The 19,528-nt window shown below is 51.8% G+C and overlaps 9 protein-coding genes across 9 annotated transcripts; 1 reads left to right on the top strand and 8 right to left on the bottom strand.

The window, feature by feature from the left end:
- Positions 1-70: 70 nt before the first annotated feature.
- Positions 71-1,808, bottom strand: N7498_000804 (translation initiation factor eIF2B subunit delta; the record flags this gene model as incomplete). Its single annotated transcript, XM_058447867.1, has 2 exons — positions 71-1,072; positions 1,134-1,808. The coding sequence occupies 2 exons, from the start codon at positions 1,806-1,808 to the stop codon at positions 71-73; spliced, it is 1,677 nt and encodes a 558-aa protein (XP_058313278.1).
- Positions 1,809-2,356: 548 nt separating this feature from the next.
- Positions 2,357-2,863, bottom strand: N7498_000805 (DUF1993 domain-containing protein; the record flags this gene model as incomplete). The annotated part of the gene is made up of 1 exon (XM_058447868.1): positions 2,357-2,863. The coding sequence occupies one exon, from the start codon at positions 2,861-2,863 to the stop codon at positions 2,357-2,359; it is 507 nt and encodes a 168-aa protein (XP_058313279.1).
- Positions 2,864-3,431: 568 nt separating this feature from the next.
- N7498_000806 (kinesin-3 family protein uncB) lies at positions 3,432-5,816 on the bottom strand (the record flags this gene model as incomplete). Its single annotated transcript, XM_058447869.1, has 3 exons — positions 5,647-5,816; positions 5,176-5,465; positions 3,432-5,116 (listed from the first exon to the last, which is right to left on the bottom strand). Exons 2-3 carry the CDS (start codon positions 5,456-5,458, stop codon positions 3,432-3,434), a joined length of 1,968 nt encoding a protein of 655 aa, XP_058313280.1. The 5' UTR covers positions 5,459-5,465; positions 5,647-5,816.
- Positions 5,817-6,034: 218 nt separating this feature from the next.
- On the bottom strand, positions 6,035-6,286 carry N7498_000807 (uncharacterized protein; the record flags this gene model as incomplete). The annotated part of the gene is made up of 1 exon (XM_058447870.1): positions 6,035-6,286. One exon carries the CDS (start codon positions 6,284-6,286, stop codon positions 6,035-6,037), a length of 252 nt encoding a protein of 83 aa, XP_058313281.1.
- Positions 6,287-7,816: 1,530 nt separating this feature from the next.
- Positions 7,817-9,915, bottom strand: N7498_000808 (Proton-dependent oligopeptide transporter family; the record flags this gene model as incomplete). Its single annotated transcript, XM_058447871.1, has 7 exons — positions 7,817-8,471; positions 8,521-8,707; positions 8,763-8,902; positions 8,952-9,057; positions 9,112-9,260; positions 9,319-9,496; positions 9,549-9,915. 7 exons carry the CDS (start codon positions 9,913-9,915, stop codon positions 7,817-7,819), a joined length of 1,782 nt encoding a protein of 593 aa, XP_058313282.1.
- Positions 9,916-10,413: 498 nt separating this feature from the next.
- On the bottom strand, positions 10,414-11,115 carry N7498_000809 (uncharacterized protein; the record flags this gene model as incomplete). The annotated part of the gene is made up of 1 exon (XM_058447872.1): positions 10,414-11,115. One exon carries the CDS (start codon positions 11,113-11,115, stop codon positions 10,414-10,416), a length of 702 nt encoding a protein of 233 aa, XP_058313283.1.
- Positions 11,116-11,593: 478 nt separating this feature from the next.
- Positions 11,594-13,853, bottom strand: N7498_000810 (potassium channel family protein; the record flags this gene model as incomplete). Its single annotated transcript, XM_058447873.1, has 3 exons — positions 11,594-13,300; positions 13,351-13,489; positions 13,546-13,853. The coding sequence occupies 3 exons, from the start codon at positions 13,851-13,853 to the stop codon at positions 11,594-11,596; spliced, it is 2,154 nt and encodes a 717-aa protein (XP_058313284.1).
- Positions 13,854-15,914: 2,061 nt separating this feature from the next.
- Positions 15,915-17,150, bottom strand: N7498_000811 (uncharacterized protein; the record flags this gene model as incomplete). Its single annotated transcript, XM_058447874.1, has 1 exon — positions 15,915-17,150. One exon carries the CDS (start codon positions 17,148-17,150, stop codon positions 15,915-15,917), a length of 1,236 nt encoding a protein of 411 aa, XP_058313285.1.
- Positions 17,151-18,539: 1,389 nt separating this feature from the next.
- N7498_000812 (uncharacterized protein) lies at positions 18,540-18,808 on the top strand (the record flags this gene model as incomplete). The annotated part of the gene is given in 2 exon segments (XM_058447875.1): positions 18,540-18,758; positions 18,776-18,808. The coding sequence occupies 2 exon segments, from the start codon at positions 18,540-18,542 to the stop codon at positions 18,806-18,808; spliced, it is 252 nt and encodes an 83-aa protein (XP_058313286.1).
- Between the last annotated feature and the right edge of the window lie 720 nt (positions 18,809-19,528).

Raw genomic sequence — 19,528 nt, forward strand, 5'->3', positions numbered from 1 at the left:
GTCCCTGATGTAAAGAAGTCAAGGTACCCTCAACTTTTGCAGTATGCTAAAAGAAACAACAATTCATATCTCACATGTTCGTGCTCATCCGATGCACGATAGGGACAGCACTGGGCGGCAAGCTGCCCATTTCCGTCACAACCATGTCCACATATTCTGCAGGCGTGACATCGTACATAATGTTCAGCAGCTGCAGGTTGGACGTATCCTTCCACTCGGTGAGAGGTGAAGTGGATGGGGCACGGGAGGAAGCAGAGGGAGCGGGTGTAGGTTCTTTGGGGGCAGGCTTGCCGCCCTTTTTAGGGTCGACGGGTGCAGCAGTGAATGCAGCTGGGTCAGCGAGGCCGGTCACCTGTTGCGGTAGCTGGTTGGAGATCAGCTCGTCGGCGTCGGCGATTTCATTGACCACAATGCTGTCGAGAGCCACGCGGTCGGTGAATTTGACTGTCTCGCAGCATACGATGACGGGGACTTCGACGCCTCCTGCGCGTTCCTTGGCGGACATGGCTACTAAAGCGGTTCCGACGCGCGAGTACAAACGCCCGTTACTCATCATGGCGTGTGCACCGAGGAAGACCTTGGTTGCATCCTTCATGGCGTGGCTGACACCGTGCATGAGCGAATACTGCACATCGAGCCCGGCATTTGCCAGTGCGCGAGCCAGGTTCTTGCCCTCGAAGAGCGGGCGTGAGTCGATGATTGATACTCGGAAGCGCTTTCCTTCGCTGTGTGCCTGCAGGAGAGTCTGCTTGACGATCGAGCTGCCGGCGAATGTCACGATCACATCGCCATCCTGAATCTTCTGTGCCGCGCTGCGGGCGATAACCTGGTCGGCAAGGGTAATCTTCTCCCGGATATATCCATCAATAAACTCGCACAGGGTTGCCTTGGCCGAGGCTTCGGGGGTTGATGGGTCGATAGAGGAAATGGTCAGCTTCAACTGACGAATCGCGTTACCCTGGCTAATGGAGAGTGGTCGACAAGTGGAGAGATATGTGATCTGATGCGAGAGGACGGTGGTCAAGTGGCGCGACAACGAGTTGTTCGGAGGTGTGTCGTAGGATTCGATGACCTGAATAACTCCAAATCAGTATGCACCGCCAGACAGTATGTATGATATGCACAAAACTCACCCGCTTGAAGGCCAGCAGAGTCGCGACGCATCGCGCACTACTGCCGCAGACGACGTAGTCCCTCAACTGCAACCCCAATGCCAGGACTGCAGGGTGCACTTCTTTACCAGCGCCAGCGATAGTAGTCCGCCGTTGTTGGCCATATAAATGTCCGAAGACAGCGACCTTCTTATCATCCTTCTTTTTCTTCTGCTCGACGGCGGGCGTCTGAGTGACGGTTCCGGGTCCTGATCCGCGGCGCGGCGGAGGAGCCTTCTGGCCCTTCTGCGATGCGCCTCCACCAGCAGCGTCCTTCTTCGGTGTAGCCGGAGGACGACCTTGACCACCACCAGGAGCTGAACCGCCAGCAGCACCAGCTCCGCCCTGCTCTCTTTCAAGTTTTTCCTTTGCGCGGCGAGCAGCTTTCTCTTCCTTGGCCTTCTTCTTCAATTCCGCGGGTGTGAGTGCTTTGGTTCCACCATCAGTGGGCGCATCAGCGCCGACAGCGGCAGCGGCAGGCGCGGCATCCTTGCCCTTTTGTTGCTTGTCCTTCTGTGCGGGGACTTTCGCGGGCTTGGAGTCGCGGATGGGGAGGTTTTGCTGCGAGGAAGGCTGCATCGCGGGCTGGGATGGTGCCGGGGCAGGCGCAGCGGCCGCAGGCGATTGGGTCGGCGCCGAGGCAACGGGGTCGGTCATTTTGGATGACTCAATCTCGGGGTGCGAGGGGCTTGCTGGATCTTCAAACGCTTGGTGGGGAGGGAGGGTTGACTCACGGAAAAAGTGATGCCATAAGCGGCCCACCAAGTCCCACAGCCCTAACCTGAGTCGCTGCAAGACCATCGTAAAGAACATTGTATATGGGGACAATTTGGAACACAAAATCCAGGTATATTGACTGGCTTGAAACAACTTACGCCTTTGCGAGATGTCTCTGAGTTCTCCGGCTACGAGGCGACGTCCTAGAGATTCCATTGGATCTGCTCCGTCTTACATGGTGAAAGAACATACTATGTACAGTGTTGTCTGCCCCTGCTCGTGTCCGGCCCCTAAAAGGGTACCTGAAGGTACAGTAATATTGGAAATCTGTTTTACCTCTCCACTCTTCGACTTGATCCCCGGAAAATAAATCCGAAATGTGCGGGTCCTGATAGGATCAACAGCACTACGCAGAAGCTACAAACGCGAAGAGGACTGGTGGTTCTGTGCAATTTTTTTCAAGTCAAACCCTTGATTAACGCTAAGCCTCAGGAAGTTACAAAAGGTAAAATATAATCCACCTTGCCTAGAAGCACGCCTTCCTTGCGCAAGATGCCATAGGAAGTGGATACATGAAAGAAGATGTTAGCCTGCATAATGCACGCGTATGTAATCCCAGACAGAGGTAGTATATTCTCTCCCAGAAGCACGGGCGTGACAGTCTCGCAGTGTTCGAGGATCACGTCTTTGTCAACCGCGTCGAGGGCCAGGAGCGCTTTGTCGATGCGAGCGTACATTTCCGCATATGTATAGACAACCTCCTTACTCGTGTCTTCGGTTGGAACTGATTCGGCGGTAAGCTTAGCTAAAGCTAGCGATGCTTGCGTGGTTGCCGCGAACACTTGATAGCTGAGTGATTTCATGCCGTCGTGGAGTCGACAGGACGGAAGACTGGAAGCGTTGGGCTGCTCCTCGGCTTTGTGAAGAATATGCGAAAGTGTGGTTAAAGCCCGCTTTGTCTGGAGAACAAAGCCTTCGTAAAGGGTATACACCATTCTGGTAATCGGATTTGGAGCTATGGATATGAAGTTTGTGTTTAGGAAGATATTTTACCTCTGAAGAAGGGAAGGAGGGAGGTTATATCGTTTACGCTCGTTCGGACTGCACGAGAGTGAAATGTAAGCACTAACGTTGAGGCAGGACAAATCCAGGTTGAGCCCAATCATCAAGGTCGAGCACCGTCCCCACGCCTACGCAAAGCTGAAAAATGAAGATTTCGCATGTGTTTCCCGGGAATCAAGTTGGAAGAGTACGGAGGTAAAAGTGATTTCGGAAATTACCGTGCCTACCCTTTTACAGGCCAGACACGAGCGGGGACAGACAACCATCGCCTTCAAAATATGAACTCGTAAAGTTTTTCATAATTCATCGCAGGGGGGGTAATCGCGCTATCATAGAAATAGACAAAATAAGAGACAGGGATGATCCGCACGCGGTCGATTCTAGGCTTCTGTCCGAAAACGAGGCCTCAGTCCAAGCAAAGGGCTGAAACAAAGACTCCGCCGCCAACACCGGGTTTATACGCCAATCATCACAAAACAGAAATGAATGAATCCACAGGCACTAGCGTACATTGCCAGCAATTGTTCCAAGAGCTCGTCGTTTTCGCGTCCTCGGTTGCTCGTTAGGGCGGAATCGTTCGTGATCTGTTGCCAGCTTGCGCTTGAAGACACTCAGGTCGCCGAGAAGATCTTGCATGCGAGCTTGCATCAGATGATGTACCTCGTCGTCCTCGTCATTCTCGTCGTCTTCGTCGGTAATGGCCTCATCGTCTTCCCAAACGTCCGCTTCGGAGTCGGTGGGATCAACGGTTGAACCCTCGCGGTTTTCCTGGTCATGATCAGGGGACATTTTCTCGTCTGCTAATGAGGCCATGCTGGGCTGTCGCTTCTCGATGGTGATGGATGGAATGGGGTTCCTGATACTCTCCAGGGCGAGCTTCAAGTGCATACGCAGAGCCTCATTCTCCGTCTGTAGCTGACGGATCTTGCACTCGCTGACCATTTTGGTCTCTTCCATGAGTCGCTGCATCTTTTCGACCTTTTGCTGGTACTCATCCAACTTCTCATCTTGAGCTTCACTTGCGCGCTGGTGGACTGTCGCCTGGCTCACGCTGAGTTGCAAAGTGCGGATGGTCTCCGCCATTTCTGCGATTTGCGCGTCACGCTCGGCTGCAGATACATGATCTTGGTTGACACGAGCACGAGTGCGGATGCGCTTGGCCTGGTCGGCATATCGTAGTGTTGAGAGAGTTTCTTCGTAGTCCGCTGGTGAAATGCATGCAATCATTGCTGTCTTCGAGTTTCCACCAAGACTGTCTTTCAAGAGCCACGTAAGGATCGAATCGCGGTACGGTACCAGCTCTTTGCCCTTTCTTCCACCACGGCCCTTCTTCGGGTCTGCCAAAGCCGCGATGACTCGACCGAGCGTAGTGAGCGACTTGTTAATATTTGAACCTTCACGGAGCCGGGCACCTGTTGCTTCGGTAGATTTGGCGCGCTCCGAACCCGCGAGGTCGACCAACCGAATGCGAGCAGTGCGCTCCGTTGTCTCATCTGTAGAAAGATCGTGATGAATCTGTTTCAACGTGATCGTAAAAACGGCATGAGATCGAGACGAAGTATCATTCATCTTCGTGCTAGCGGTGGTCCGGGAAACATCACCCTTCCGCATAAACTTCATCAGCTCCGTGTAGTTCCTGGCAGTTACCTCTGTCAAGTCTTTGACATAGGGACCTTCCGATGGAGACTCGCGAATTCGGAGATAATGTGGAGGATCCGTGCGTGGCACCAAGAGATCTCGTACATGTTCGTTGTATACCTCGAAATACGATACTCGGACGTTGTAGCTGATGTCGGGAGATGGCGAGGTCTCAATGCGCTGGAAAAGATCCTCGCAGGTACGGGGAATCAAGCCCGGTTGTTCCGGAGTGCCCATCATGGTGTAACTCTTACCAGAACCGGTCTGTCCATAGGCAAAGATACAGGTGTGGTACCCCTCAAAGTTGTGGTCGAGGAACTCCTCGCCCAGGCAGTTGTATACATCCTCCTGGTGGGCATAGTGTCCATCCTCGTCGTCGTGCGACCAGAAGGAGTTATCGAATGTGAATGACTTGTCGTCGAGGACTTTGCCACGGGCTTGTGATTTCGGTTTCCCCAGATCGCCTGCACTGCGCTTCGGTGCTTTCAGCTGCGTCATTTGAGTGTGCGGGTCCATCGCGATGAGACATTCTGCGTTGCGTTCGATCTCTGTGACAGGACGTTAGATGCAGACCCGATACCTCTTCCGCAGCTCCCTCTGCACGTACCTCTGGGGAGGAACTTGCGAACGCGCACCACGACGCGCACATTGCCGCCTGGTGACGGGCTCGCGGCTCCATCTCGGTTCACAGGTACTGACACGCTTTCGCGAGCGCGAAGTGATGGACTGGAGGCTGTAGATACAAAGGTGGCGGTGGAGGCCGAGGTCGAGACCACGCTGGGGGAGGTGATGCCGGTCATGGCGGAGGATTCGGAAGAGGTCGCAGAAGAGATCGAACCAGGCCCGGTGCTCTGGCCGATGTGTCGAAAGAAGCGCGAGTCCAGCGCCATTTCCCTGCTGTGGTCCCTCAATAGCTGCACACAAGCGTTGACGGCCTCGCGTCGTCGAAGAAGGAGATGATTGTACATGCACTGAATCGAATAAAACACAGGAAAAGGGGATTGGGTTGAATTTGTTGACACAAGGAAAAGATAAGGAGTGGAATGGGATGGGGGCCGGTACTGTTGCGCGTTGTTACCTTGAAGTTCAAGTTTCAAGTTGGGCGGTTCAATGTGTTCGTCCCCGCGGGGAATCGCTGGATGTAAACAGACTCGGCCACGAGTTTTACCACGCGGGCATTTCGTGCAATGCAAGGCAAAGGATGGAATGGAACAAAGAAAATAGCAAAGAAAGCGATTATTCGGATCGAAGAGACTATGCAGTGCTTTGGTCGCTCCATTAGCTGCAGCGCGGTGTGTTGGTCGTTGCCAGGGCAATGACAGCAGCACTAGACTAGCTCTACTCCAACGAACTAAATCTATGAACTTTGTACTGGAAGTCTCCACTTATTGCACAGTCAATTCATTTCATTTGATAATTTTTTTTGAACTGCAATCTGGCAACTGTCTCATTTGAAATAGCATTCCTTAGTCAAAGTCCGCCGTCATGGCATCGAAGACGTCGGCGTCGTCGTCGAACTCCTTCGACTGCTTACCCTTGCCGCTATCGATAACGGGGTCGGGCACAGGGTGGCCGGCCGCGTCCATGTGGGTAGCCAGTAGCTGGTTGGGCGACCAGCTGCTTTCTTGAGACTTCTGGCTCGCGTCCTGGGTCTGTGATCCCTGTGATCTGGTGGACTTCGGATCCTGGCTCTGTGAAAGGTTCTTCGAGGTAGGCATAATGAATACTTGTGGCTGTTATGGTTAGCACGAGCTCGTCACTCCACTTCGCTAGCGTCCTCCTCCCTTCTCATACTTCCAGCAAGGTCAGAAAGGATGAAGAGAAGACGGCGTACCAAGTGTGGTTGTGTGTCAGTAATTATTATTGTCAAGTTCAGACAACACACAAATGGGCATGTGCCCAATCTCCATATTTATGAGCTGGGGAAGGTGGCGGTGATGATTCGATGGTGACGACAACATTTACCATCACCGTGGTCGCTTCTCCGCACAACCCATTTGTGTGAGCTCTTCGGTGCCACCAAATCTTGTTTGTTCTGGGATTGGCCTAAGGGCAATTGGCTGGGCGGAGTGGTTTGATCGATGGTTGGGTAGCCAAACTTGAATCCGTGGTTGTCCCGACAAGCACTATGAGGTGATGTTCGCCACGTACATTTTGCGTTCGGTCCTTAATAAGTGATGCCCTGTCATTGGATTCGTAGTCAACAAACCCTGGAGAATTTAGTGGCGGAAGACCGCGGATGTTGTTAAATCGCTCAGTGACGCTTCCGTCTACTCCGTGATATACTCCCGGGATACCCAAATGGGGATCGTAAGACTAGAGGGTATAGGTGACCCTGTACACACTATACGTTGCTTTTGGACACAGTTGTATAATTAACACACTCCCGACGCCATTCTAATAATGCTCGGTTTTGCTCCTGGGAGATAGCTACTTCAAATGCGCCAATGAATCCATCATAGAGGCTGTGCAAAGCTTTCGATAAGCTACCAGTCCTAGTCCACATGGCTCTATCTTTTATTGGAAACAATAACAGGCGCATCGTCTCTGTGGCTCGCTTCAACGGGTGGCATTCAAGTGTAAACTCGGCGGGGATGCTCTCGAAGTTGCCCTCGGCCATGTCTTAAGTCTTCTGCATCGCAGAATCGTCCCAAATCCCTTGACTCCACTGTCGAAGCTTGCTGATCCGTGGGGGTTCTCAGCTCTGTTGGATATGACAGTCCACTAGAACACGCTAAGGAAGGATTTAGGCGTCCTGAAAGAGTGATCGGTCGGTTCGATAGCATCGTGAAGAACTTCGGGTAGTCAAAGCCTGGTACTGGATGTACGAAGGGGTCTGCCGATGGGCGAGGTGACAACACAAGTGAAAATGGCACCTTCAGAAGGTCCATCAGTTTCCTCGGTATAGTCAAGAATACCTCTTTGCATCGGTCTCCTTGGGTTGGTGGTGTTCTAGAACAACTAGCGGTCGCCAAGGGGAGGTTGGTATGGCGCGAGGTATCAGAGATGACCCTATGGTAGACGAACTGACCATTCAAGACTCGATCAAGACTCTATTCGAACTTCAAGCATTTGTTCTCATTCTCTCATTCTGTTTAAATTCAAATCACCAAATCAATCTCGAAAACCCCCAAAGTCCCTCCGTTCCCTCACATCCCACACAGCCCATTTTGAAATCCCCTTCCTCCCGTGGATGTCTATCAACAACGCATCGACTTCTCCTCCATACATGAGCCGAAGAAGTTCCCTTACTCAACGTCTTCCTTGACCTTCACCTTGTCCAGGCCCCGGAATAGAATCCACAGCAAGAAGCTCGCCCCACCCAGAAGCCCGGTCAGAATGGCATACATCGTGACCATATGGGGATCTTTAGTGAGCGGGGTGAAGGCCAGGGCTAGACAGGCGCCAAGCCCACCCATGGCGAGCCAGATTGCTTGAACCAGTGTTTTCATACTTTTCGGGGCCTGATTATAAGCATACTCGGTTCCCGTAGTAAAGCAGAAAACCTCCGCCAACGCTCCACCGAAATAGATGGGGATTTGGAGAAATACCGATACCTGGTTAGGAATTGTGCGATCATTGGCAGCAGCACATGCGAGGGGGGTATCATAGCATGGCCCAGCCTGGTAAATAAGCTTCTGAACCACCGTGGTATAAGCCATAGCGAGCGTCAGCATAAGGAATCCCACTGTCATGCGTGCGATCGGTCCAAATGAGACTCGTCTCTTTGTGAGGAAAGGATAGAGTCCCTTCTGGATGATCGGCGCAACAATGATTCCCGAAATGGCCCCAGCAATCTTCATCATGTCGTTCGGAATACCGTAAGTGACCATCTGCCCAGCCTGAGAAATCAAATTGTTGAAAGTCTGGTTATAGCAGAGCCAGTGGATCGGGAACAGAAGCCTGTGTATGTGTCAGCTTTGATTGTATACTAGGAAGTGTATCAACTTACAATACTCGGCAAGTTAGAAGACTTAACTTGATGTCTTCAATGAATGAATCTGTCCAGGGAACCTGACGACCGTGTCGATAAAGCTGAGCATCCGGCTTTGCAGTATCCATCTTGAAGCCACCGGCGATCCCGTATCGCAAGGCAGTGCATGCTTGGGACATGATATTGCTCGTTGGCGCAGCCCGGACTATTGTATCTTCGTGTTAGTATATGGATTTCTAGGCCTGACAATATACACTTACCAAAATGCTTGCGCCCAAGGAGAATCGGGATCAAGGCTAACCACATAGCGCAGCATGGAATCAAGTACGCGACCCAAAAGCCAACATACCGTTCCAACAACGGCGTAGAATCGGCCGCAAACCCCACAATATTGATAGTCCTGTTTGGGAGTTAGTTGCGCGGCAACAAAAGGGGATCGATCAGCTCACCAGTAATAGACGTTGTAAATATAGGTAATGGTCAACTCCCGGCTAGTTACAACCCTCTTTCCCTTTTCTATCCCAATCCGAAACTCCTCCTCGTCATATTGGTCGGCTAATCGAGATCAGTCTTTGGACTGGTACGTCCGATGCTAGGGAATCAGCTCACCAATGAATGGGACCACGGTAGCATTGAATGCCCCTGATCCAAGGGCCATCAGGATACAGGCAGCGATTACTCCGCCCAAAGCAGCTCCCTCATGAATGGCGACGGGCAGGGACGTCCCAAATATAATTGATGCGCCGATTGCCTCGATGCTGCTATAGAGTTAGCCACCAAACAAGCCAAGTGGGTAGGATACGGGGTTCGTGGTACATAGCAGAGTATATCATGGTCTTGTAGCGGCCCAGCCAGCTGTCGGCAACAACGGCAGCAGGCACAGGCGTGATATATGACGCAATGAAGAGTGCGTTTACAATGTTCGATGCAGTGGCCTGGTGCAATCCCAGTGCTCCGGGAACCTCACCCCCGGGTGCATTTTGCAGGTAGTTCTCTGTGAATACAATCAGCCAGGCAACGTTATCAATAGGGAGTATACCACGCACGTAGAGGAGCGGTCGCCCCGTACCAGACAAAGCGTTCCAGGATACCCGCAATACATGCTACCCATACCCGACCGGGAATTTTGTCAACGACATGGAGGAGATCACGCACTTCATCCTCGGTGGCCACGCGACCGTCGTCGTCGTTCGAGGAGGTAGGAATACTGCGACTGGCATGGAGTACCGGATGGTCTTCGAACTTAGAATCAAGACTTGAAACCTGTTCTGTTTTCGGCAAACAAAGAAAGGCGCCGTTATCAGCATTATCGCTCTTGTTATGAGCTTGAGAAGCCAACACCAACCGTGACTGTAGATGAGGCTCTGCGGGGATATCCGCAGAGTCGTGCACATCGGGCATGAGACCCGACATTTTGAATGTAGATTGTTCGATCGATATGGTGGGGAAGTATTGACCGATGTGGGTGCAGAGAGAAAAGAGGGAGGCCGTGCTTTGGGAGGAGAAATGGAAACTTAGCGGTCCATTCGGGGATTGTCAGGGACTTGGGGCCAGACCGTCTTACTTGCATTCGGGCTTTCCACGGGCTCCGACTTCGTGATCCGGCGGTGACAGGGATTAATGAACTAATTCCCTGTGCCCAGGCCTTGGCGGGCTAGGAGGACGCGGAAAAGTGACTCTTACAGAACGATTTAACGCGCTAGAGGTCTTTTGATGTGGCTGAAGGCCCGGAAGTCTTGGAATCCCGAATTGCCCGTGCTATTGCCAGCTTTTTGGGCTTAAGTCTCTCTTTTCCCAAGCTCCGGGCTGGTTAAACAGTTCTATTAGGAAACAAGAGGCAATGTACCTATCACAACTAAAAGTTCACCATTTGATCATGAAAAGACCATCCAAATCAAGCCCATTGACACTCTAATTATCCTTCCAAGTCTCAGAAACTTCATCACAAATCTTCTCAATACTATCCCACTGCAAAGAACTCCATTTTTCAGGCCTCTCAACCGCTTCAACAAAATGCCTCATCGCCGTAACAGTCTGAGCCGCCCAGCGCTCCTTACTCACTTTCCCGATACCGGCTGCTAACGGCGCCATAAGAACCGTTCGAATCTGTTCTGAGGATCTGCGATTGTAACCCTCCACTTGGCACAGCAGGCTCCAGACACACTCATACACCACCTCGCGGTTCCAATTAGCATTCTCTGGTTCTCGCATCGTCGGACACAGCGCTACCCATTTGCAGCCCCGATCGTTATTCTTCAGGTTCTCTGGGAACTCAACTAAGGTGCATGTACCGGGTGGGGCAAAGCCTCTCCACTTGTCGTAGAGGACTAGCTGTGCCGCGCGGGTTATGGCGTGGTAATCATCTTGCGGGCTGAATGTCCTCGAAATAGCGTGGTCAAAACCGCCGTCTAGACGGCCATAAGAGTTTGCCGGGGAGACGACCAGGTCGAATTTTATGGAAGGTGGGAGGCTGTTTAGGCGCTCGTTGAAACTGGTGATTTTGATTTTGTTCGGTGCGTAGTCGGGCCAGAGGTTGCTCAGGGCTTCATCGAAAGCGGTTATGAAGGCAGAGTCCTGGCACATGAGGCGAAATTCTGGGATTTTTGATGTCATTGTGTTGGCTTTCTCTCTGAGAAGCAGGCCTATGTCTTGGTACACGGAGAGGTTGAAATATGTCCGAGTCGGCGAGGCTCAGGGATGTAGCTGACTTGGGGTTAAGTGGAGCCGGTGCACCGCCTCTTACGCATGAAAACCTACACAATACGCTAACCATATCGCAGTATTGGAATGTGAAATTGGGTTACCTGGCTAGGCGCCAGCGATGAAACGAATAAAAAGGAAATCGCGAGCGAGCAGACAAAGGTCAGCTCTATTTCATGGGTCTCCATGGGCCAAGTGATGATGAAAAAAATGTTTGGAGTGATGCAAAAAAGCGTTAAACTTCAAGAAGCAAGCACTTGAGTGTCCTCCAGATGTCGTTTCCAAAGTTAGCTTATAGGCATTTTGGAGCAAAATATGTACTGTACATCAAATGTGGAGGGGTATTTCACAAAGCAAACGCGCACGCAATCCTAGTATGCTTCCAATATGTTCAAGTCTCATCGATACCAAGATCCCTCTGCTTCTGCAACGTCGGCTCTTCAACCTGGTCATCAGACTGATCCTGAGCAGCTCGAGCCTGCTCCTGCGTACTCACGTAGCGAATTAAGCTCTCACAGAGCCGGTCCAATATCCACTCCGGTTCAGTTTTGTGCGCTAGCATGGGGCTGTTCTCACCGATCCAATCCCAGTTCAAGACGCCAAACTCATCCTCGTCGACCGAAATACTATAGTCTCCAGTACGTTGGGTTCCAATGGTCGAAGAGGTTGGTCGTGATTTCGGGTCGGTGAACTGGATCAAGCGCGTGTATTCGACCCATTCTTCGTAACTGTATCGCTTCTTTTTACCCTCACGCGCATCCTGTGTGGTGCGTCGGATGGCAAACACGAGCTGTTGTGCCAGTTCGAAGGGTGAAGGATTCGATTCCAGGGCGAGTTCTTCGATTGTTCTGATCGGATGCTCCTCATTCGAATGTCTGCGAGGCGGTGCCGTTTTCTCGGCACCCTGAGCTGATGATGACTCATTCTCTGGATCTTCGACATCCTCCGCTAGGGCGCCGATTGGGAACCCACTCTTCACCCGCTGTTTCTCCTCGTGACGTTCTAGCATCCGCAGGAGAGGCGGGAAATGAGACAGACAAGACCGGTATGATTTAGACTGAGGCATGACAGTATAATCGGCGAACTTTTCCGTGGACTGCTTGATGCCGGCAACAATCGTATCACTCATTTGCGAAATGAGCATTGTCATCGTTGGGATTGCAATGAGGGACCACATGATGAAGAAAGGTCGTCCCGCATTCGTTTTTGGTGTGATGTCGCCGTAGCCGATGGTGAGCAGGGAGCAGAAACAAAAGTAGAGACCATCGAAGTAGGTCATGTCGTGCTCCAGTCGCCAGAACACGACAGCTCCACAACTCCACACAATGCCAAACGCGATAATACTGATAACCAGATCATTCCAGCGACGGAACCGTATGGTCTCATGCTGGATTGCGCGCATGGCATCAAACCGGTCCTTTTCTTCTCTCATCACCAGGAGTTTAGGTCGGCGGTTATTAGCAAAGGCGTGGATAGTGTGGCGGATTGGCTGATGTCGATGGTGCTGATGATAGGTATCCTCCGGCGGAACAACTCCATTTCCTCGCGCAGGTGTTGCTTCCGGGGGTTCATGGGGGTCGTCCAAGGTAAGAGTTCGATCAAAGGTAGACTGTCGCTTTTGTTCGATATGTTTTCGGACGACGTTGTCATAATGGACTTCCCGCGCGAATCGATGAATACTCCCAACCACCAAGCCCAGTTGAATAATACCAATCACCGCGTATGGCCAGATCAGACCCCTCCCAACAGGCGTATGGGCAGTCACATCGCCGAAGCCTAAGGTTAATACTGTGACGTCGGAAAAGTATAACGCATCTGCAAATGAGATCCCTAGCACCCTTTGGAAAATGGCAGCGCCAACGAGCAGCCAGATCACAAAAGCAGTCATTTGTAAGATGAGAGTCCGTTGGTCGTCTGTTAGAGAGAAATGCTGCGGGTATCTTCCCAAAAAGTACCCGAACATGTTGATCATCAAAAGAAAGGCCAAAATGAAGTAGATGATGGCCGCGATGACAGCACTCCAGTAGGCTTGCGAGTAGATATCGGTCGGTCCAATGGGTGGGTTGTATATTGATAGTGACGCGGTGAGGCCGCACAACTATAGACGGCTGTTAGGTCAAGTTAAGAGGTGCATGACTCTTCACTCACAATCCCAGTAGCAAGGAACCACAAAACGATGGTCACCGGCAACGCTATGATGTAGCGAACAATAGTAGTGAAGTTAAAAAGTAAGAAGAGATTCCCAACTACACCGCAGAATAGCGAAACGGCGTTCAGCGCAGTGATCCTATCGACACAGTCAGGAATGACCACAGTATTTCTGGTTGATTTGAAGATCCATACCAGTGAGGATCAGGATATCCTTCTTGCATGATATTCCCACCTGGTCCCACTTCATCTGCAATTATCTTGCTTCTCCAAGGCATGACTAGCGCGACAATCGACATAACATTAGCCAGCGGCCCGGCAGCAGCCGCCACCAGCGGGATGGCAGTCGAAGCGATCCACCAAGACTGGGGTTCATCGTCTTCCGGGGGTCTCATATGAAAATGGCTCTTGAAACGGTCCCATATGGACGGTCGTGCTGCGGCCGTCCACGTGGGTCTGGTGCGGAGGAGATCCATTCTGCATCGTTCGTGCGGCCGGACCATGTCCGTGAATCGGAGGGAGCAGGGAAGCGCTAGGGATCCCAGGGACCGAGGGACGCTATGTCGGACGCTGCAGGAAGTTGAGGTTGAAAGGGGGAAGCGAAGGAAAACTCAAGTTTCAATTTGATCCCGGTGGAGACGCGCGAGGATTCATCCCTAGTAACCCGGTTGGTCCCCAGTACTCGGCAGATCGCAATATTACACGAGCGGGTTGCAGAAAATGCGTCGAGAAGGAGCGTGGATCTTCGGAATGATATTTAGATCCTTGGGCAGGGAGAAGAGGCAGGGAATTACGATGGTCTCCGGATCACGCGTCAAATCACATTGTTCTGCAGATGATGTCAACGAGCATATGAAGAAACTTTGGCTTTGGATCTGTGCCCATGGTCCCGTGACCTCCCCCACTCGAGTCCATGGGACACAATTTGGCAAATTGTAAACATGGCAAAGTATGCAGAAAGATGATGGGTTTTGGGGGGTATCAGTATATGAAGATCGGAGTAGTCCAGGTAAGCGTTAGACCAGAGCTCTAACGGCTTACAATTTAGAGTTACTGTTGCTAGACATCCCCACTAGAGCCAAGAATCGATTGTCCAACGTTAGATATAATTGCCAAGGATTTTCCTTTAGCGCTTGCAGGTCTGGTTTTTCTTTTTCTTATTTTATTTTTTGACCAACTCTGCCCGAAAGATGAGCACTGATCCTACTAATGATGACAGCGTAGAGAGACGGATAGCATTGGAACAAAGCCCATAGATTACTGGGCAAGACGTAATGTTGAAACAAATAATCGATCTTGTTGATAAAAACCTCTTTTAATTACGAAAGACTTGCACCTCTAGCTATCTCGATTGCGTGACAATAGGTATAGTTAGCAGCTTCCAAGCTCCAACCAACGATAACCCCGCAAGGCAAACCTCCAATGAACGAACATGCATAGGGCAACCACACTAAGCGCTAATACAAGCCACATGGCCAACACGCGCACAGTCGCCAACGTGTACAGAGTTGCATTTGACACTGCGCCAAGTAAGCTGCAAGAGCACCCCGCCCTATGTGACACACTAGGATCACCCCGCTCGTCGTGATAGGGTCGCCACACGGGGCACACAGGAGTCCACACCAACCCACCAACCGCTCGGGAGCAAGCTAGAGCCAGTGGCAAGCATCATCACCTGCATACATGCACGCATTGGCCGTTGGCACCTCTTGACATGAACGCATTGGTTGATGACATCAGCCTTTGGCGTCATTGCAGCGAGGTACCTGCTTTCGGGCGTACAGGGAAGGATGATCTAGAACGCGGACGTAGGTACTGTGCAGCGCTACGCGCCGCACCCTTGCTACTCTCACATCACTGCCTATCTGGGTAACTACGGTACGGCGGGGATGTTGGGTCTACGTGGAAATAATGACGATACGAGATGTATTGCTTCCTCCGGTGGAGAAGACAGTAAGTACTACAGGCTTGAAAGATTAACGAGTGTAACATGTGGTTCTATCAACCGCTGAGGTCGTGGTTCTATCTACAACCCGGTTCCTCCTCAAGACCCAACACTAAAATCAAGACAGAACAGGTAGCACAAGTGCTCGGCAATCAAAGCAGGGAATCAACAATAGGAGACGACGAAGGAAAAAGTAATATAAGTAATCGCAGGATGGTATCATCGAAGCAGAATGACACAAACATCAACGACGCATGAAAGGACATAACTCGACAGCCGAGGCATCAAAGCCGAGGACGCCAGGAAATAGAGAAGACGCCGCCCCGAGATGGAAACGAAATCAGAGTAAAAAAAGAAGCGCCGAAACCAATATTCTTTTGGGGGTGTCCGCACATGTGGGACGGAACAAAAACGACATGGGAATCCAAAACAAGCAGAGCACCCGTGTAGCGAGTAAAGCCAGCCGAAGCCAAACCCAACGCGCGGCAAATGCATATCAAAATGCTCCCGGTATAAAACAAAAATCAAACGTATAATCTCTGTCGGGATGGTTCCTCTCGGTGTGAAATATCAATTCTTCCCTTTTCTTTTCTTTTCTTTTCTTGTTGTATGTAACCGTCTATTTGGCAGACGGTCGGCGAAGGATGTCTTCACAGTTGGCGTCGAACCGCATATTCCACAGCCGGATACTGTTCATCAGCTTCTCCGTGTTCTCAAGCTCCCGGTCGCGGCCGAATATCGAGTCGACAAATTCACAGCCTGCATTGCGGCCCATGGAAACCGGGCCCTTGCCACCTTCCCGCTTGGCAGCCTTCCACATGAACATCTCACATGCTTTGAGAAGCTTCTTGAACCGCGTCCACAGTCGATCACCGCTTTCCAGGAAGTCTTCAACCACTTCTGCCGCTTCCTGGCGCTGGATGCGCGGAAGACATTCATCGGCTCGCTTTACTTTGCCCGCGAGTTTGATCAGCAGAAGCCACAAGTCGCCTGCCACATCGGCCATGGGTGTCGATGCGCCATGGTGGAAAACCGTCCAGTCGTAGATCCACTTGCCGAGAGAGTTGGCGTCGAATACACTGCCGAGGAGAATGATGGGGGCCTCGGTAGGGTCCCAGTTCTTGATCGAGTAGCCGGGTGGGATTCCGGCGCGCTCGGCATCATCCTCGGTGGCGACGGGTGGCGGCTTGGAGGCGGGAGCGGGCTTGGGCTTGTTCGGAGTGCGAGTGGAAGTGGACTGGCGACGAGCATGGGAGCGACGGGCTGATTCGATGTCCTCGTTGTTAGGAACCTGATTGAAGTAAAAGTGAGAATCAGCGGGTGGATTTGATTTGCGATGAGAGGTCGAAGCGGCGCGACGGTGGCCTGGGGGGCCATCTCGTTTGGGAGTCGAAGCCGGGGGACGGCCTGGGCGAGGTCGGGGCTGCTCGCGCGAAGCGTAGCGCGGAACATCGAATGCATCGTCAACCACATCTACGAAGATGGGCTGGTGCTGCCATTGCGAGCTGAATCCGGTGCCGGTACCGGTGCCGAGGCCACCCCCCGCAGGATGACCGGTCGTATGGGTGCGACGGTGTTTGGGCGAGCCCGCGAAAGAAGCACTTACATGATCGTGCTTGCGCGGCATGCCATATTCTGGCGTCGCCTCGTAGTAAGGTTGCGAGTGCCCCGAGTAATAGCTGGGGTCTTTGGTGGCCGTGTAGCTGGCCTTGCGGGTGTGTCGTCGCGTGCCGCGAGGCGATGCGTATGCGTTGGCGTACTGAGAGGCGTAGTAGGCGTAGTGAGGCGAGGTGGGTGGCGACTGACTGTAGTCGTAGGTCGACCACCCCGGTGGTGGACTGGAGTAATGATACATTATCGAGGGAGCATGAGCCGATGGCAACTGGAAGCTTGGGAAGACGTCCAGAGATCACAGGTAGTAAGAGACAACTAAACAGATGAAAACAAAAGACCCGAGTATATTATACAGGATATCGTGCGCAATAGCCAAGAAAAAAGAGACGCCGACAGAGCAAACTGGAGGTCAAAAAGAGGTCGAGTAGGACCGTCACCGTGGTACGGTTTCCGATCGGAGAGAGGAGGGTTGACACTGAATGTGCTGAGAGTGCATTTGAACGTCGGTATTCGGTAGCCCGAAAAAGGGGGGTTTTGGCGATGCCAGAGAGGTGAAGAAGATCCCGGGTTAGGACTCTTTGCAAGAAGTCCAAATAGTGGAAGAAGAGAGAATAGGACCCAGGGGGGTTTGTATGGAGCCGAAGGGCGAGGGTGGAGATGGGAAATTTTCAACCCAAGATCAAAGGGAAAAGAAGATGGGACCGCGCCCAATCACGGATATGCGCGCGTGCGAGTTGGCGCGGTGGAGCGTGGCGTTTGTGTGGGTTTGTTACGTGTATGCGGATTTCACTCTTTATACATACTCCGTCTATCCTCTGTTATAGATCCATGCCGAGGGTTCTGTCTCTGTCTCTGTACTTGGACGCTGTGTGTCAGCTACGAGTCAAGTTCTGAGTGATGTTGTTTGAAAAATGAATACAGCATGACTGTCTCTATCGACTTAAAAATGCTAAATGTACAAAGTACCTCCACCAGCTCTTACCCCTCATACTAGTCCGGATGGAGACCCTCTTGACTACTGCACTATCTGCCACTACCTGACAGGCCCCTCGGTTTCGGGCGACAACTGCTTTTGCAACACTCAGGTAGCCGTTGGTTCGTATGACTCTTGATAACGTCCATGACTCGTCTATCGTAGAAGGGTGTGAACGGCTGATGTCGCCACCATCAGTACGTTTGGTGCAAGTTGGACTGCTACTGGTTGAAGAGGCCGGGATTTTGACTTGCGAACAAGATCACGGCATCGGCGCAGCGTGTCAAGCCTCCGTTGGATGGGCCGCCATGTGCCAGGCTTCGAGAATTAGGGCTGCCTCGTTTCCCTTTGTACAGTTCATCTGGATGAACACGCGGGTGACAATGCACCCACACTCTCCTTTCGGTAATGAGATCCCATTGCGATATTGGCTCCCTACTATGTAGTCTACGGCTCAAAGTATCGGTGATAATGCCAGTGTCCGGTTCCATGGTTGGCTCGCGGGTATTCGATCGCTGCGCCGGACTTTACGACGGATGATCCCGTCTCGTCCAGCGGTTCGACTCCACAGACCTCCATCCAAAAGGCCAACCCACCTGTGTTGCCATGGCAAGAAATAGAACTAGAACAAAGTCTCCATCAGGCTCTGCTATCTACATGGACGGTATCCGGCTCGTTGGGCAACATCACGGACCACGCATGGGCTTTACCGCTGCGTCGCTGGGCAGCAACCGCCGTATTGGGCCAAAACGGAGCCAGGCAGACGAGCTTTGCAGACCGCAACTTGCATCCTCCGCCAGTCCTATGAGTGCCGAGATTGCTGAATACCGTAAAATCTTTGCCTTTGTGGGGTACTTGACCACGAATCTCGCCTGTGTAGGAGATAGGTACAGCTGTGCCAGTATCTACTCGATGAGAAGGAATGAAAATGGAGGCACTACGGAGTACCTTCAAGCTAATCAAATTGCAACGGCCACCAACATGAATCAATATTGTTCGTGAAAAATATCCGGTGCGACCGTAGCTGAGCCCTAAAATGGCGAAGGAGACAGGCTCCATAGAACCCACTCGCCCCAGCAGGTTACGGCGTCCAATCCACTCCTCAGTAACGGGATCTGCTGAAACTCCTAAGCCAATAGCCCCATACAATCGCACTGTATAGGGAGAAACCAGACTCTGCTGACCGCAAATACCACAACGCGCTCAGCACGCCGCTACGCTCACGCACCAACCGCAGGGATAGAATAAACAAAAAAAACACCTGGTGCGCGTCCTTACAGAGCATAAATCGAGAATTCCAGAGCTCATCCTTGATTCAAGGGCGTATGACAATGGTTGGTTGTAGATGAGTCAACACCCTTCGAGAAAGCCCCTTCGCGCCCGGTCAGTCCTGCGCCACCAGTATGCACCGCCGATCGTTCAGCGTCGCACATGGCGTTCATAGATTTTGGTGTCTTGCATCGTCTAATATAGGTCTTGCATCTTCTGATATAGACCGACTCTGTCATATCAGCCTTACTCCATGACATTACAGCTACGACTCTACGATTCTGCGACTCTGACAAAGCAGGCATGTCCTATTTTTATTGTTCGCCTCCCGGATATAAGCTGAGAGCCTCAGCTGGGGCACAGCCGAGGTAGGTGCA

The sequence above is a fragment of the Penicillium cinerascens genome (assembly GCF_028974065.1).
Source record: "Penicillium cinerascens strain IBT 15544 chromosome Unknown contig_16_segment0_segment0, whole genome shotgun sequence".
NCBI lineage: Eukaryota > Fungi > Ascomycota > Eurotiomycetes > Eurotiales > Aspergillaceae > Penicillium > Penicillium cinerascens.